Source organism: Siniperca chuatsi, linkage group LG20 (assembly GCF_020085105.1).
Source record: "Siniperca chuatsi isolate FFG_IHB_CAS linkage group LG20, ASM2008510v1, whole genome shotgun sequence".
Taxonomy (NCBI): Eukaryota; Metazoa; Chordata; class Actinopteri; order Centrarchiformes; family Sinipercidae; genus Siniperca; species Siniperca chuatsi.
In genome coordinates, this window is record NC_058061.1 from 26,313,274 (window position 1) to 26,328,826 (window position 15,553).

Sequence of the window (15,553 nt, forward strand, 5' to 3'; positions counted from 1 at the left end):
TGGAGATGCAATAGTAAATTGTTGGAGAACCCCTTTAACCATGTTTGAAAAATGTTTTTTCAAATTAGTAAGTATGTAACTGCTAAGAATAAAAAAGTATTTCTTGTATAGAAAAGTTATTACAACTTATATCAGTGATTTGTCTAAGAGGTGTTAAAGTGCTGAGATGCTATTTTGTATTTTTTTCTATGACTATTACATTGAATTATTTATTTCCAAAGTATTATTAGCCGTAATTGTAATTAAGGGATTGGACTCGTGCCTTGGTATGAATGGCTTCATGGCGGGAATGAGATTCCATACCAAACCTGCCGAGAGAGGGGGCACACCGCCCAACCAACGGCTCGCGCGCACACACACTCGCTCACACCTGTGCAGCTCCTCCCACGGTGGGCGCGCGCCATCCAATGAGAGACGAGTTCTACTGCGCGTTGGCCTTTTCCGTCTCAAACACGCACACCCAGCCTGTACTGCGCACGCAGATACAGCACGAGCATCTCTGTGTGAAAGCTGACCATGGCTGAAGGAGGAGAAGGCGAGGATGAAATCCAGTTCCTGCGAACTGTAAGTCATTTTTTGTTGCTCTGAAGCAGAGTATCGGCGCTGAGCAGGGGGCTACTGCGTCTTTCTGCTCGGCTCTGCGCGCGCGCGCGTGTGTGTGTGGGCAGGGAGTTTACCGCATTAAGGTTGACAGCTCCTCCAGATACTAGTCATTGGTCAGTGAGTCCGCATCATGCTGACAGAAGATTGAAAGGACGGTAAAGGTGTGAAAACATAACGACCGACAGGAAGAGGAGAGGTGGAGGAAGGTGTTGCTTGTAGCCAGTGTAGCTGTCATTGTGTCATAAAGAGGAGTTGGGCAGCACGTAGACTGTGTGTAGTCGCTGGTGTGTGTTGGGTGGAAGCGGGGCGCAGTGCGGTGCAGACTGGCAGCGTGAAGCCTGCTGCATCTGCTTCACTTCACTTCTGTGTGGCCGCTTAAGGTTTGTCACGTAATGAAGTCAAATCAGCTGGTATTGGACATGCAAGGAGCTGCTTTACAAAAGCCACACGTGAATTCACTGCACGTGCAACATTGTCCTTAATATATAAATGAATATGCCATTTAAACTGAAAGCCTAATTGGGAGCCTTTTTCTGCCAGTGCAGTTTACCTTGTTTTTGAAATTGTCAGAGTCAGTATCTTGACAGCAAAAGGAAGGTTACTGCAATGACTTGATCCTAGAAAGTCCTTGGAACAAGATGAAACTATTCCACTGGAAGGACATTTTGGAGGCACTGTGTTTTCTTTAACATATTCAGGCAAATTGCATTTTAAAGCTGCACCAATCAGTATTTTTATGTTAATAGTGGGTCACGAGAGAGAGCTAAAGAGAGAGTGAATGTTGGAGTTATTCATCAGATGGACACAAACGCGATTCCAAACGAACGATAATGTTGCTCTGTGCTGGATGCGTGAGCAATTATTTGCTAACACGTTAGCCATGTGAGCTTTACAAGGCTACAACATGTCAACTGTGTGTGATTTTCAGCATCTTGTGAACTGCTACCCCAGGCCAAAAGAAATCATCCTGATTGGGTCCAGATGTCTGCTGTTTTTCCCAAACACCATGACATTTGAGTTTCTACAGATAAGTAGAGCTGCAACGATTTGTCAATTAATCGATTAGTTGATCGACAGAAAATTAATCTGCAACTATTTTGATAATTGTTTTGAGTCATTTTTTTTAAAGAAAGAATGCCAAAAGTCTCTGGTTCCAGACTCAAAATGTCTTTGGGTTTGGACTGTTGGTCGGACAAAGCAAGACATTTGAAGACAACACCTCGGGCGCTGGGAATTAGTGATGGGTATTTTAGCCATTTTCTAATATTTTCCAGACAAATGACTAAGCGATTTAATCAACAGATGAATCGATAATGACAATAATCGTCTGAATAAAAGTCTGAGTTTTCTGCCTGATCAGTGTGACATTACAACACACTTTCTTAGCTAGAAAGAATTTTTGTTTTTGTTTTTTACTTTTTCATTTTTATCTGCTCACATGGGAACACTCAGTGTCACACAAAAAGGCATTCATATATAAATACACTTTTCTCAATAGAAATGGTACATTTCATGTTTAAATATATAATGGTGTAAAGACTTTGTACTTGACTGTTGTAGTGCAGCTGAGCCTGAAACCAAAGCTCTCAATTTACTGTATGTTCCAGTCCTCATCTGTGCTCATGAGCTCTGGGCAGTGACCAAAGTAAGGACGTCTCTGATTTAAGCAGCCAGACAGAGTTTCCTTCACAGGGTGTCTGTGCTCAGACATTCAGAAGGATCTTAGAGTAGGCCTTCTGCTCTCTTTGCATTTGTTGGTGTAGCTGGGTTTGATCAGGATGCCTCTCAGACGCCTCCCTCTGGGTATGGCCGACTGGGAGAGGCACAACTAGAACGTGCTGGAGGGTTTACATAGCTAGCCTAGCCTTGGAGCCTCTTGGCATTCTGCCAGGAAGGTGTTGTCGTGGCTGTGGAAAAGGATGTCTGGGCTTCTCTGTTGAGTCTGCTGCCTTCAGAAACCAGACCCAGATAAACAGCAGAAAATGTTTGGATTATATTTCAGAACCAGTCTTTTCAAAAACATATCTTTTGAATTGATATGGGGCTTTTTCTACACGACTTTGAGGTGAGGACAGAACTACTGCAGTGGAATTTCGTGGTAACTGTAGAGACTGGCTCCCAACAAGCCACCAGTTGCCATCTCAGCATGTGGTAGCCTCTGAGCCATGGCTTGCACTGTGATGTTCTGCTCTGCTGGCAAAGCCTGTCATCAAGCCTAATTCCTGTAGCCTACATACTGACTGAAGGCTCAAGTTAAATTTGTGGCAGCAGTTTCATTTATAATTTGATGAATGGTAGGCTTGGTGTCTTGGGACCTTAATATTTGATAAAAATCAGAAATGCTTTATTGATCCCCGAGGGAAAACTCTTTTGCTACACCAGCTCACTGTCACGTCAGTGCACACAGGAAGAGAAGAAATAGAAATTTGTAGCATTGTGACAAAGGGTAGTCCAGTTGTTATGATACAGAAATGAGTTGATGTGCTCGAGACAAATTTTTAATTTAAATTTAAATATGTCAACTCGGGCTCTGGAAAACAGTGACGGTGAGCATTTTCTGACATTTTATAGACCAAACGATCAAACTAGACAGTAATCAGCAGATTAATTGAGAGTGAAAATATTTATAGTTGCATCCCGCAAATACATACATAAAAGGAAAGAAAAAATAAATCCGCAAATAAAATTTTCTAGCAATTTGACAGTCAGATAGTTAAGATTCTTAAAATTACATGAATGAGAACACCCATTGAGGACCATTTGTGTTCACAGAAGGTACGTGCTTTTGTACACGTATAACATCAAAAATAATCTACAAACCAACTCTGTAGATACTATTTACAAGACGTGAATTCTGTACTGATGCTGTAATGACTAGTCGACCGAAGGGTTGAAATATGGAATTAAATGCAGAATAGTCTGGGCTCTAACAGCCTGTTAACACCTATTATCCTCAGACATTTCAGGGTCACACTAAGAAAGCAATCATTAGACCTAGCAGTGATAATTATTTGCAGTCCAGCATGTTACACAAACATTCAATAGTGCATGAAAGTGAGCTACATATAAATTCCTTCATATTGCACAAGGCAGCACGATCAATAACTCCAAATTAGGTGATATTTGAATGTCCACCCAATATACTGTGTCCTGGAAAGGTTGATAATTATTAACCAGGGGATCACAAGTTACAACCTGTTGACTAAATCTCCAATAACACACCTGAACCATGTAGTCATGGTAGTGGCTGTAGAGAAATGAAAGTGTCTAAATGGTAATAAAGCCAGTTTGTTTTCTGGTAAATTCCAACATCATGCCACCTCTTAAATAGATTTTTTCAGTAGTAGTTAAAGTTGTAGTTAGTTCATTTAGTTAAGTTTGTTTATAGTTCTTGTAAGTTAGTTAATCTTCAACTTGTGTTGCTGAAAAGTAGTGAAGCTGGGCATAAAGGCACTGCAATCTTTAAATGTTGCGACACCATAAAAGTGACATATTTCTAGAGATTATATATTATCCTGCAGTCCCAATTTATTTGACAAAAGTTTATGATAAGGTATTGAATACTTTGTCTGAAAATTTTCATACCAGTCAATATCAACATTTATCACAGTATAATTAAGTCACTTTCTGTTGAACTTAAAGACTCCTTTAGGTTAAATTCCCTGGTAAAAGATTCAGAATCTGTAAAAAGACCAGTAATTGTGTGAGCTACAAAGAGAATGTATTCAAGTAAATCAGTTATACAAAAATGAGCAAACATCTTCAATCCTGCGGGGAGGTTTTCAGTGTGGTGAGTCTCCGAGACCAACAGGTGGTCATTTGAGTTTTTCCCCAATGAAATTTGTTTTAAACTAGTGTTTAGGGATGGGTAGCGTTAGGATTATATCGATACTACTACTACTCTAATCTATACTCTTACAGGTTCTTTTCAGAATCAGAAATACTTTATTGATCCCCGTAGGGAAATTCCATTACTAAATAATTGATATTTAGTAATAAATTCAGAACAGGATAAGAATTTTATATTTTAAATGTAACTAAATGTGTCGTAGCGGGGGTGCTGTATGGAGGTAAGTGGACCCAAAAGCAGATGACAAGGGTGGGCGGAGGGGGTTCGGAGGAGGGAATCAAGGGCCAGGTGGGAGACTTGGGGCAGACGGCCCGGGGGCTGGACAGGTGCGGCGCTGGGGACCTCGGAGCTGATCTCCTGAGGTCCGTGATGGAGACTGACACCATCCGAAGACCAGACAGAAGACCGGCAGCGAACACTGAGTCACAGGAGGCCGGCGGCGAACACAGAGCCCTTCTGGAGGCCGGCGACGAAGACGGAACCCTTCTGGAGGCCGGCGACGAAGACGGAACCCTTCTGGAGGCCGGCGACGAAGACGGAGAGTCACTGGAGGCCGGCGACGAAGACAGAGCCCTTCTGGAGGCCGACAGCGGACGCTGAACCCTCCGGGAGGCCGGCGGCGAAGACCGAGAGTCTCTGGAGGCCGGCGGCGAACACTGACCCTTTCTGGAGGCCTGCCCATCCACTCAGGGACTAATGGCGGTACAGCGGGGCTGGGGACTGGCAATGACAGGGACAGGGAGCCGGCAGCTGGACAGCAAGACAAGGAGCCGGCTCCGGACCAAGGAGCTGCTGTGACTCAGCAGGGACTGGAACCGGCGTGGCAGCAGGACATGGCACTGGCGACTGGACCTCCGGACATGGCGCCGTCTTCGGAACCTCAGGCCTGAGGTTTACTCGTCGGCTGCGATCCAGCAGAGAGTTCAGGGAACTGTTGCGATCCAGCCGGGAAGGAGGTCGACTGCGATCCAGCAGGGGGTCCAGGGGGCTGTTGAGGTCCGGTGGAGAGTCCAAGGAGCTGCTGAGGTCCGGCCGGCAAGAGATTAGACTGCGATCCAGCAGGGAGTACGGGAGCGGAGAGCAGTTGCCACCAGGCCGGGGTTGCTGTCTGCTGTGTTCCAGTAGGGCTTGATGGTGGTGCCTGAGGCTGCAGCGGTCCGGCAAAGGCGGTGAGCGCAGGCTGCTGCGATCCAGCGGCGGGGGCGAGGACAGGGTGCGGCCGCGATCCAGCGGCGGAGGCGAGGACAGGGTGCGGCCGCGATCCAGCGGCGACAGGGAGTGATGGCTGCCGCCATCCAGCGGCGACCGGGAGTGATGGCTGCCGCCATCCAGCGGCGACCGGGAGTGATGGCTGCCGCCATCCAGCAGAGACAGGGATGGTGAGTCGGGAGACCTGCTGGGTTAGCTGTGTAATTTGGGAAACCATAGCCTGTTTGCTGTCTTTCAGAGTCTGGAGTAATTGTTCAAGTGGTAGTGTGTTACTTCTGGGGTTTTACCTGCTGGGTCCATGTTTGGTTGGCTCATTCTGTCGTAGCGGGGGTGCTATATAGAGGTAAGTGGACCCAAAAGCAGATGACGAGGAAGCGGTCTCAGGTTGAAGTAGCCGGATGACTACCGTGTTTATTGTGGGGTGGAATGCAGGCAAGAACAGGCAGAGGTGAGCAGACAAAATCCAAAATTCCAAAATCCAAGAATCCAAACAAGGTCCACGGGAGAATAAAGAGTCCAACACAACTTAGAGACAAAGCGTGGCAGGAACAACACCATGTGTACGATGATCCAACACAGAACAAAGAAAAGACCAAGACTAAATACCCTAAGGGAGGTGAGACAAGGAGACACAGGTGCAAACAATCAAGGGAGGGCCAACAATCAAAACTGGAGGGAAAACACAGACAGGAAATAAAAACACAAGACACACAAGGGAAGAAGAATACTACCAAAATAAAACAGGAAGTGATAACACCTAAACTACCACAAAATGTTTCTAGAGCAGCAACAGTAAAGTTTACAACACCAAAGTCATTATAAACTTAAATCTAAAATGTCAGTACAATAAATCATATTCCTGACACCAAAACAGTGAGTGAAGTTTAGAAAGAATGAAGAACTCAGACGTTAGTCAGTGTCAGTGCTTCCTCCTGTCCTCTGTCCTCCTGCCTCCGCTGCTGCTGCTGCGACTCACTGTAGGTAAGTTACCTGGCGGAGGGGGGAGGGGCTGCTTTGTCTCAGCCAGCAGCACATTTACAAGAATTAGCCAAATTTAACACTAGAAGTGCCAGAATTCCAAACTTACTAGAATTGCCGGAAGCGGCCATTTTGACCGCTAGATTCGAAACTCTATAATCTTTAATGATAAATTACCCAAATGGGAGATTAATGCATTTAATGTGTTAAGATATCTTTTAAAAAACAAATAACACCAAAATATACATTTAAAAAAGTTGAATTATACTTTTATCAATATTAATATCATCGCATATAGTAAACCGTAATTATTGCATACGCTATATTCACACCGGTGTCACTGACTCCCGCTTTGCCTTCAGCCCGTCGGTGATGCCCACGCTTGTGTGCATGGAGCTCAGCAAACATACATTCTTCCTCGGCTTTCCCTGGTAGATGGTGAGCGTCGCATCTACACATTTAACACCTTTTGTGCTGAACAGCTCCGCTTACTCTTTTGTGGAGGGGGGTGACTCACGCTTAGTTTTCCCCAGGGTGCCAACCAGGCTGGTCTTCTTGGCCTGTAAGGGCGGTGGCTAGTTTCAGAGAAGTGAAGAAATTATCTGGTAATATTTCTTCCCTTACCCAGGAATGGTTCCCCAGTTCAGCTCCACACTCTCTCCCACGAGCTGACCTCTGCTCCGCATCTCCTCTTTTCCCAGAAACGGAGCCCCGTTCAGCATGGATTTTGAATTGACATCCGCAGACAGCCAAAATTGTCAGGTCATGAGCTGTCACCGCGGTGCTGATGTGCCTCAGCCACAGTGCAGTCCCTGATGTGTTTCAGCATGCCATCGTCAAACACACAGAAGAAGGCCGTGAGCCATGTGTGCTGTGGGGCCAGCACAATAGAACAATAGAACTGTGCGAAATTCACTGCGGTCAATATGAGCGTGTATGGCCGAAATAGGTAAAAATGATCATATTTTCTCTTTTTTTAAATTTATATAAAACCTATTGTAATTAAAAATACAAATACTTTTAGGAAAAGTCAGGTACCAGCAAGATTGTATTTTTTTATTCAACAAAGTTATTGCACATATAAATTTCAAAACGGTCAAAATGACCGTCGTGGCCGTTCTAGTGTTAAGATACGTGGCAAACTAAGGAGCAGTTTCATTGCATACAGACAGCTTTCATTTGAGCTTGTTTGTAACAATTCACTATTAGCCGAGCTAGCTCGCTGTGCATGTTTAAAACATAGCTGCAGTGGAAGAGAGCAGATTAAAATATCGTTTTCTGCATGTTCACGTGTATGCTTGTTGAACAGAGGTATTGATAAAGTATTGGCTTTTTGCTCGCTAAGGTTTTATTTCACTTACAGTAACAAGTGTAGTTGTCGTCAACTCGAGTAATTTCCACCGCCTTTCTGCTGTTCTGACTGTGCTCTGTGTGTGTGTGTGTGTGTGTGTGTGTGCTCAGCTCCGACACAGAGAGCAGGTGAGAGGCTGCAGTGTGATAATAAATTACACCAAGATTTTTGACAACGATGATAATGAGTTTACTGCATCCTTTTGGATTTTAATGCGTCAGAAACACAGGACGCGGACCTAGCAACATCACTTATCCTGTCAGTATAAATCCTTCATAAATCCCGCAGTGTGAAATTTCTTAGGTGTGTTATGTTCAACAGTTTGTATCCGTAATTTTCGACTGTGTGTATTGGCACCATGTCATGTACCATTTAAAGAAAGACAGCATGTGTAATGTGTCTGTTAATGCTGGGAAAAGTAGATAGTAATGATGCGGTTTGATTCAGGGGGTGGAGGTGTTTCCCTAAGTGCCTCGATGCTCGTTCCAGGGGATGGGTCTAATTTCTGGTGTTTGAGACTGTATGCTTGCACTCTGTGTGCTTTATTGGATGGTGATGCTTCAGGTGATAAACTGTGTGTGGTATTTCCCGTCTTTGTTGGGACAGGTTTAGACTTAGTGAACAATAACAGTGCATCACCAATCTGTTTTGTGTTTATTTCAAAGTGTTTTTATTGTTTTTAATGTACATAACACAAACCGACCAACATACATTCTCTTATGCCATACAAGGCATCCCCATCCACAAACCTCATACTTTGTATACATTATTTCACATATCTCCTTTCGTCACAGATTTGCATCCAAGGTTCGTACAAGTACTGAGAATGTACACAGAACACAACAAAAAAAAAAAAAGGAGATGAGAACCTGAATTTTTTATTCTAAAGAATTAGCATCAAATGCATTTTCATAATAATCCAAGAAAGGTTGCCATACATTCTGAAACCTTTCTGCTGAGTTTTGGACTGTAGTTCTTAACTTTTCAAGCTGGAGGAAGGACATAGTTTTGCACACCCAACGTGAGTGTTTTGGGGGTGAGCGAGATTTCCAATTTGTAAGAATTAGTCGGCGGGCTAACAATGTAGAGAATGCTATTAATTGAGATTGGCCTCTTGAGACCCCAACTTTACTGTGTACCACCCCAAATATTGCAATGATAGGGTCTGGATCAATATTCTTTTTACAAATGTAGGTAAATGTATTAAATATCTCAGACCAGAATGTGCTTATGCTTGGGCATGACCAGAACATGTGAGCCAGAGAAGCAGGCGCTTGGTGACAGCGCTTACAGTCGGGATCCACATTAGGATATATTTTGGCCAGTTTGGTCCTAGAGAGGTGCAGGCGATTAAATACTTTGAATTGTATCAACCTGTGCCTAACACAGATAGACGATGTGTATATTTTATGTATAGCTCTTTGCCAAATTTCATCCGTCAATTCTGTATTTAGATACTCCTCCCATTGTACCTTAAGAGACAGAAGAGATGGGCATTTCATGGCCTGAATAGCAGTATACAGCTGGGAGACACCACCCGAGAGATGAAGCTTGACCGTCAGACAATGATCAAGAGGGCTGATATTTGGTTTTGAGGGGAATGAACGAAACTGGGAACGGACAAAATCACGGACCTGAAGATACCTAAAAAAAAAAGTGTTTTTGGTAAACTTAATTCATTAACCAAATAGTCAAAAGAAACAAACGTGCCATCTACAAAAAGATCTCCCACACTGTTTATGCCTTTTCTAGCCCAGGTTAGAAAGGCCGTATCTATAAGCGATGGCTTAAAAAGAAAGTTTGAGGACAAAGGCATAGACACCAAAGCTTGTATGTGACCAAAATGTTTGCGAAATCGGGTCCATATACGTAAGCTGCCTCTTACAATAGGATTGTCCGTATGTGCACCCACTGCCACTGGCAGTGGAGCACACAGCAATGAGTCCAAAGAGACAGACGAGCATGAATGTTGTTCCATTAGACACCAACTCGGACTACTCCCACCAATAGAAGCTCCATACCATATTACTAATTTGTGAATGTTTGCAGCCCAATAATAGTATAAAAAATTTGGTAAAGCTAGTCCAGCATTCTCCTTACGTCTCTCGAAAACTGTTTTCTGTACACGAGGTATGGTTTTGTTCCATATAAATGTACTGACGTGCCTGTCAAGTTCCTTAAAGAATGATTTAGGTATGAAAATTGGGACTGTTTGGAATAAATACAAGATCTTAGGTAGCGTTACCATCTTTATTGAGTTAATACGTCCAGCCAGGGACAGAGGCAGAGTAGACCAACGATTAAGGTTCTCCTTGATCTGTCCTAAGGCTGATTTGAAGTTATTTTGGAATAGGTCCTTATATCTACTTGTGACACTTACTCCCAGGTATGTCATGGGGCCCTCTGTAGTCCTGAATGGGTATGAGGTAAAGGATTGATTCCGAGCCAGAACATTAATTGGGAACAAAACAAATCATCGGCATACAATGACACTTTATGAACCAGGCCACCCCTCGTGATACCCCGTATATTGTTGTTACATCACAATGCCACGGCAAGTGGCTCAATGACCAGATCAAAGAGAAGAGGGGACAACGGACAGCCCTGTCGTGTCCCTCTCTGAACAGTGAAGTATTGTGAATTAAAGTTATTAGTCCTCACTCTAGCTTGGGGTGCTGCATACAACGTCCGAATCCAAGAAACAAAGACCGGGCCAAAGCCGAATTTGCTTAGAGTTTTGAAAAGGTGTCCATACTCAATTCGATCAAAAGCTTTATGCGCATCTAGTGAGATCACAATTTCTGGCGAGTGAATCGAATGTTTAGAATATATTATGTTAAAGAGGCGACGTAAATTGTGAAAAGACTGCCTGCCCTTTACAAAGCCTGTCTGGTCAGGATGCACAATTTTTGGTACTATAGATTCCAATCTTAAGGACAGAATCTTTGTAAGTATTTATAATCACATGTGAGTAGGCTGATCGGGCGATAAGACTCGCATTTAGTGGGGTCTTTGCCCTTTTTGGGAAGCACAGATATTGTGGCTTGGGTCATAGATGTAGGCAGCTTCTCTTGTTTGAGTGATTCATTATAGACAAGACACAGTAAAGGTATCAACTTAGAGGCAAAAGCCTTATAAAACTCAATTGGATACCCATCTGGGCCTGGTGCCTTTCTATTTTTCATTGATTTAATTGCTTGACTAATCTCAATTTCAAGTATCGGCTGCTCAAGGATGGCCTTATCCTCCTCAGCTATAGTTGGGAGAGTTACATTGTCAAGAAATACATGATCACTAGGATTATCTGAAGAGTATAAGGATGAATAAAATAGTCTGAATTGCTCATTAATGTCTTTGGGGTCAAGCTTAACTTCTCCATCCGCAGTTTGTATTTTTGTAATAAAATTGGCAGCAGAATATTGACACAGCTGGTGAGAGAGTAACCTACTTGCCCGCTCTCCATGTTCGTAAAAGTTTTGTCTAGATTTCAGAAATTTCTCTCCTGCTTCCGTGGAGGCAAGAAGATCAAATTCAGTTTGTAATGCTATTCTTTTTTTGCGGAGGTCGGCTGTAGGGGCTGAGGAGTGTTGCTGGTCAACATCGTGGATTAGATTGATCAACTCATTGTAGCGTCTAGACCAGCTTCTATTAAGACGGGCAGTATATTCTATTATTTGACCCCTAATATATGCTTTAAGAGTTTCCCAAAGTATTAAAATATCAGTGTCTGGCAGCTGGTTAGTTTCAATAAAGAAATCAATCTGTGTTGAGATAAAGTCTACAAATGCTTCATCAGACAACAAAGATGTATTAAATCGCCAATTACATTGAATTGGCCTTCTAACCTGGAGCCAAAGCTCCATAGTGACCGGAGAGTGGTCAGAGATAACAATGCTTTCATAGCTACAAGACTTAACTGATGAAAGCATTTTTTGATCCAACAGAAAGAAATCTATTCTTGAGTATGTTTGGTGAACAGCAGAGAAGAAGGAAAACTCCTATTACGAAGGATTCTTAAATCTCCATGGATCTACTACACCACTAGAACCGCAAAAAGCATTTATAATAGTTGCAGATTTAAAGGGGGAAGAAGGGGCTATAAATACTTTGGAACAGTCTAGAGAAGGTTTAAGAACCGTATTAAAGTCTCCTCTCAGAATCAGATGATGTATGCCCAGCTCTGGTATACGGCCAAACAGTTCTTTAAAAAAATGTGGATTATCCCAATTTAGAACATACACACTAACTAGGACGCTAATAGCACTGGTTTGTATAAATTGTACATTTTTGCCAATCAAGATGGCTGTACCACGAAATTTAGAATTTAATTCAGAGGGGCAGACCTGTGATACGCATCCTCTCTTTAATTTAGGAATGTCTGTAGTGCGAAGGTGTGTTTCCTGTAGGAAAATTATCTCTGCTTTCAATTTGTTTAAATGTGAAAACACCTTGCTTCATATTACAGGATGATTGAGTCCCCTCACGTTCCAGCTCACAAATTTAGTCGCAGGTCTATTCGTTCCATCTGCCGAACCCATGGCTGGTAAAGTCCAACTCAGTGCTATTATGAAAACTCATCTTCAACTCTGAGAAAGAGAAAGAAGGTAAAGGGAAAACAACAAAAGCACAAAGACAAAAAAAGCAGATATTGCATAGTAAAAAGAAAACTTTTAAATCACCCATTAACAACACAGACCCCTGCTGGTCCCTCCCCAAATGAGACTGCACCCCCCCAACCTCCCAAGCCACTATGAAGTTTCATGAAAAGAAGAAAATAAAACTTACGAGTGGAGCTGAGGCCCCACACAAACCTTATAATAACCATTATCAAGATATCAGTACTTTGATTTCAGCATTTGCTAGAAAACGATTCTAAGTGAAACATGAAAAAACAAGCAGACATATGAATTGCATATAAAGAAAAATAAAACATAAATAAATACACAAATAGATATATAATAGGCCTATTTAAAAACAGTCAAATCCATAACCATACTTGTTTCCTACATATATTTGAAGACAGTTCTGAATGGGAAAAAAAAAAAGGCCTCAGTCCGCATATGCAACTAGCCATCAGTACACCCACTGTACAATGTCACTAAACTGATCCAATGTCCCATGGCATTACACTGCAGCGATATTGATCCCCAACAACAATTGGTTTACTCCAATACTCCTACCAAATATAACGTTACCATGGTATGTAGCCGAACAAACTCCCATATTAATCACTCATAAGTCCCCTGACGAAGGTAACCGCCTTCTCTGGGTCAGTAAAGCTCTTCTGCTGGCCGTCCCGAGTCGTAATCCTCAGTTTTGCAGGATACAACAGCCCATATTTTACTCCCTCACATTGCCGTAATAACTGTCTCACCTGTCCGAAAGCCGCTCTCCGTCGCGCCACATTCTGCGTGTAGTCAGGGAACACTCATAGTGTCGCCATTTTCAGATACAAGTTTTGGAGATGTAACAGCCTTTAGTAGAATACTTTCCTTCTCTTGATAGTAGTGGCACTTGACGACAACAGCTCTCGGTGGCTGCCCATCTCCCGGGGCTTGCTGCAAAGTACGGTGAGCCCTATCGATAGCGGGCGGTTCGTCCAGGCCCATCACTTTTTGTAAAAGTTTTGCAACGAAGGTGCTCGCTGAAACGCCTGCCTCTCGTCCTTCTTTAACCCCAAAGATGCGTAAATTACACCTCCGTGATCTCTCTTCCAAATCCTCAGCCTTTGCCGCCAAACTCACCACCTCTTTTTTCAGTTCAGCCACCTGTTGCTCCAGATTAGCGATAGCATCCGAATGAGTGTTAGCTGCAGTTTCCAAGCCTGCGGTGCGCTCCTCTAGCACGTTAGCTTTGATGTTAGCCTGGTCGATTGCACCCTTCAGCTCGTCTCTTAAACCACTGATTTGTTTGCGTATTTCTTCATTTTGCATCTCTGCTTTCTCATCCATTTTCGCCAGCAGTTCGTTCCTTAATGAATTTATTGCTTGCAATATAGCCGACTGCCCCGAGCTCGTGCTTTCCGCTGGTTCGTTAGCTTTAGCAGCCTTCCTCAGGTCCGGCATATTTATAAACGGCTCGACTCGATTAACAGAATAAAAACAAAAAATCTCACATTTTATCCATGCACACAGTGTCTGTATGGCTTCAAACAACAAAAGTGTCTTGTTGACGAATTTTGAGGTTCATGTGGGAGAGCTCAGTTAAACACGTCTACATCCCTTTGAGGCCCAACCGGAAGCCCACCTGTTTTGTGTTTGTCGTTAAATAGCCTAGCCCAGTTTAGGACCGTCTCAACCACTTGAGTGGTCAAAGTATCACCACAACTTTCAGTGTACCATCAGTCTGGTTGCTGTGGAAGATTTCCTGTCCCTGGTTCCAGTATTTGGTATGCATAGTTTCCACAGAATAAGTGTTACTATATCATGTCTTGTCCGTATGTAATGTGCTCCTGCAGCATTAAAGTTGTCAGTACAGAGTGTTTTTGTAAGAGTGCCACTGATAGTAAGTCAGGTAAAGTGATGGATCTATGCACCTCCACGCTGTAGTGGAGCAGTGCTCAGAGGACGGGGAGGATGTGAGGGCCACTTCACAGGCACTGAACCCAGGGAAGTCACCGGAGACTCTTGGGCAGGTGACTAACATTTGGACGTACACTGCATCTCCATCAGAGTCAAATGGTATTGGCAGAGACAAAAGCAAAAGGCAGTAGCATAGCAACACTCATTCAACAAGACAGTACAATAATGTGTTGCAGCACAGACAGGAAAACTATTATCTAAGGCAAACTAAAATCCTATAAAGGTTATCCTCTTCACAGAAACAGAGAAAAAACCTCATTCTTCATCAGTGTCATATGGTGATGACATGGAATATAGACAAATACGCTCCTGTGGACAGTCTTAGTAGGATACTAGTGGTGGGAGGGGACAGAGACATAACCTGAACAGGTTATCTAAGATTAATATGCATCTGCAGAAATCCATGATTAAATATCCCAAAAAGGATCTGCACTGTGCTTGCTTCCATACTCATTGTTTATCCAGAATCTCTACAACGGGACCAGCGAGTGCAAAGTTAGCTTGTCAGTAAGAATGGAATCAATGATGAGAATAAGACCCAAGATAAAAAATACAGGATTTTATTATTTATGTATTACAGACATGGCTTTTGGTACATGAAATAGCGTCTCCATTATAAAACAGTGCATAACACCTTCCTGTCCAACACTTTGGTGTAGAGATCCATGGTGTGGTATGGATATTCAGGATCCCCAGAAGATGACTCTCAATGTTTTTGGTGACCCCACAACATTTTCGGTAGTGCTACCATCAAGAGAATTTTTTCCCGCTCTTCACTTTATAAAGAAATGTAAAAATTAAACTTCGTCTGGAGAGCATGAATGTGCTCAGATGTTGAACCCTTCTTTGCACCACCCTCAGGACACAATGCCCCATGTCCACACAGGATCTTTCATAATGTATTCAGATTGCAGATTGTCATGACATTTGCTAAGCTCATTCATGTTTCCAAGGTGATCAACCATGTTTATTTAGTGACTC

General features: G+C 43.0%; 1 protein-coding gene across 1 annotated transcript in view; it reads left to right on the plus strand.

Annotated features, from left to right (window-relative positions):
- The first annotated feature begins 327 nt into the window (after positions 1–327).
- Positions 328–15,553, plus strand: part of ryr2a (ryanodine receptor 2a (cardiac)) — a 275,757-nt gene continuing 260,531 nt past the window's right edge. The window contains 1 exon segment of the mRNA XM_044179528.1: positions 328–564. Coding sequence (XP_044035463.1) covers positions 517–564 — 48 coding nt within the window. The 5' untranslated portion in view covers positions 328–516.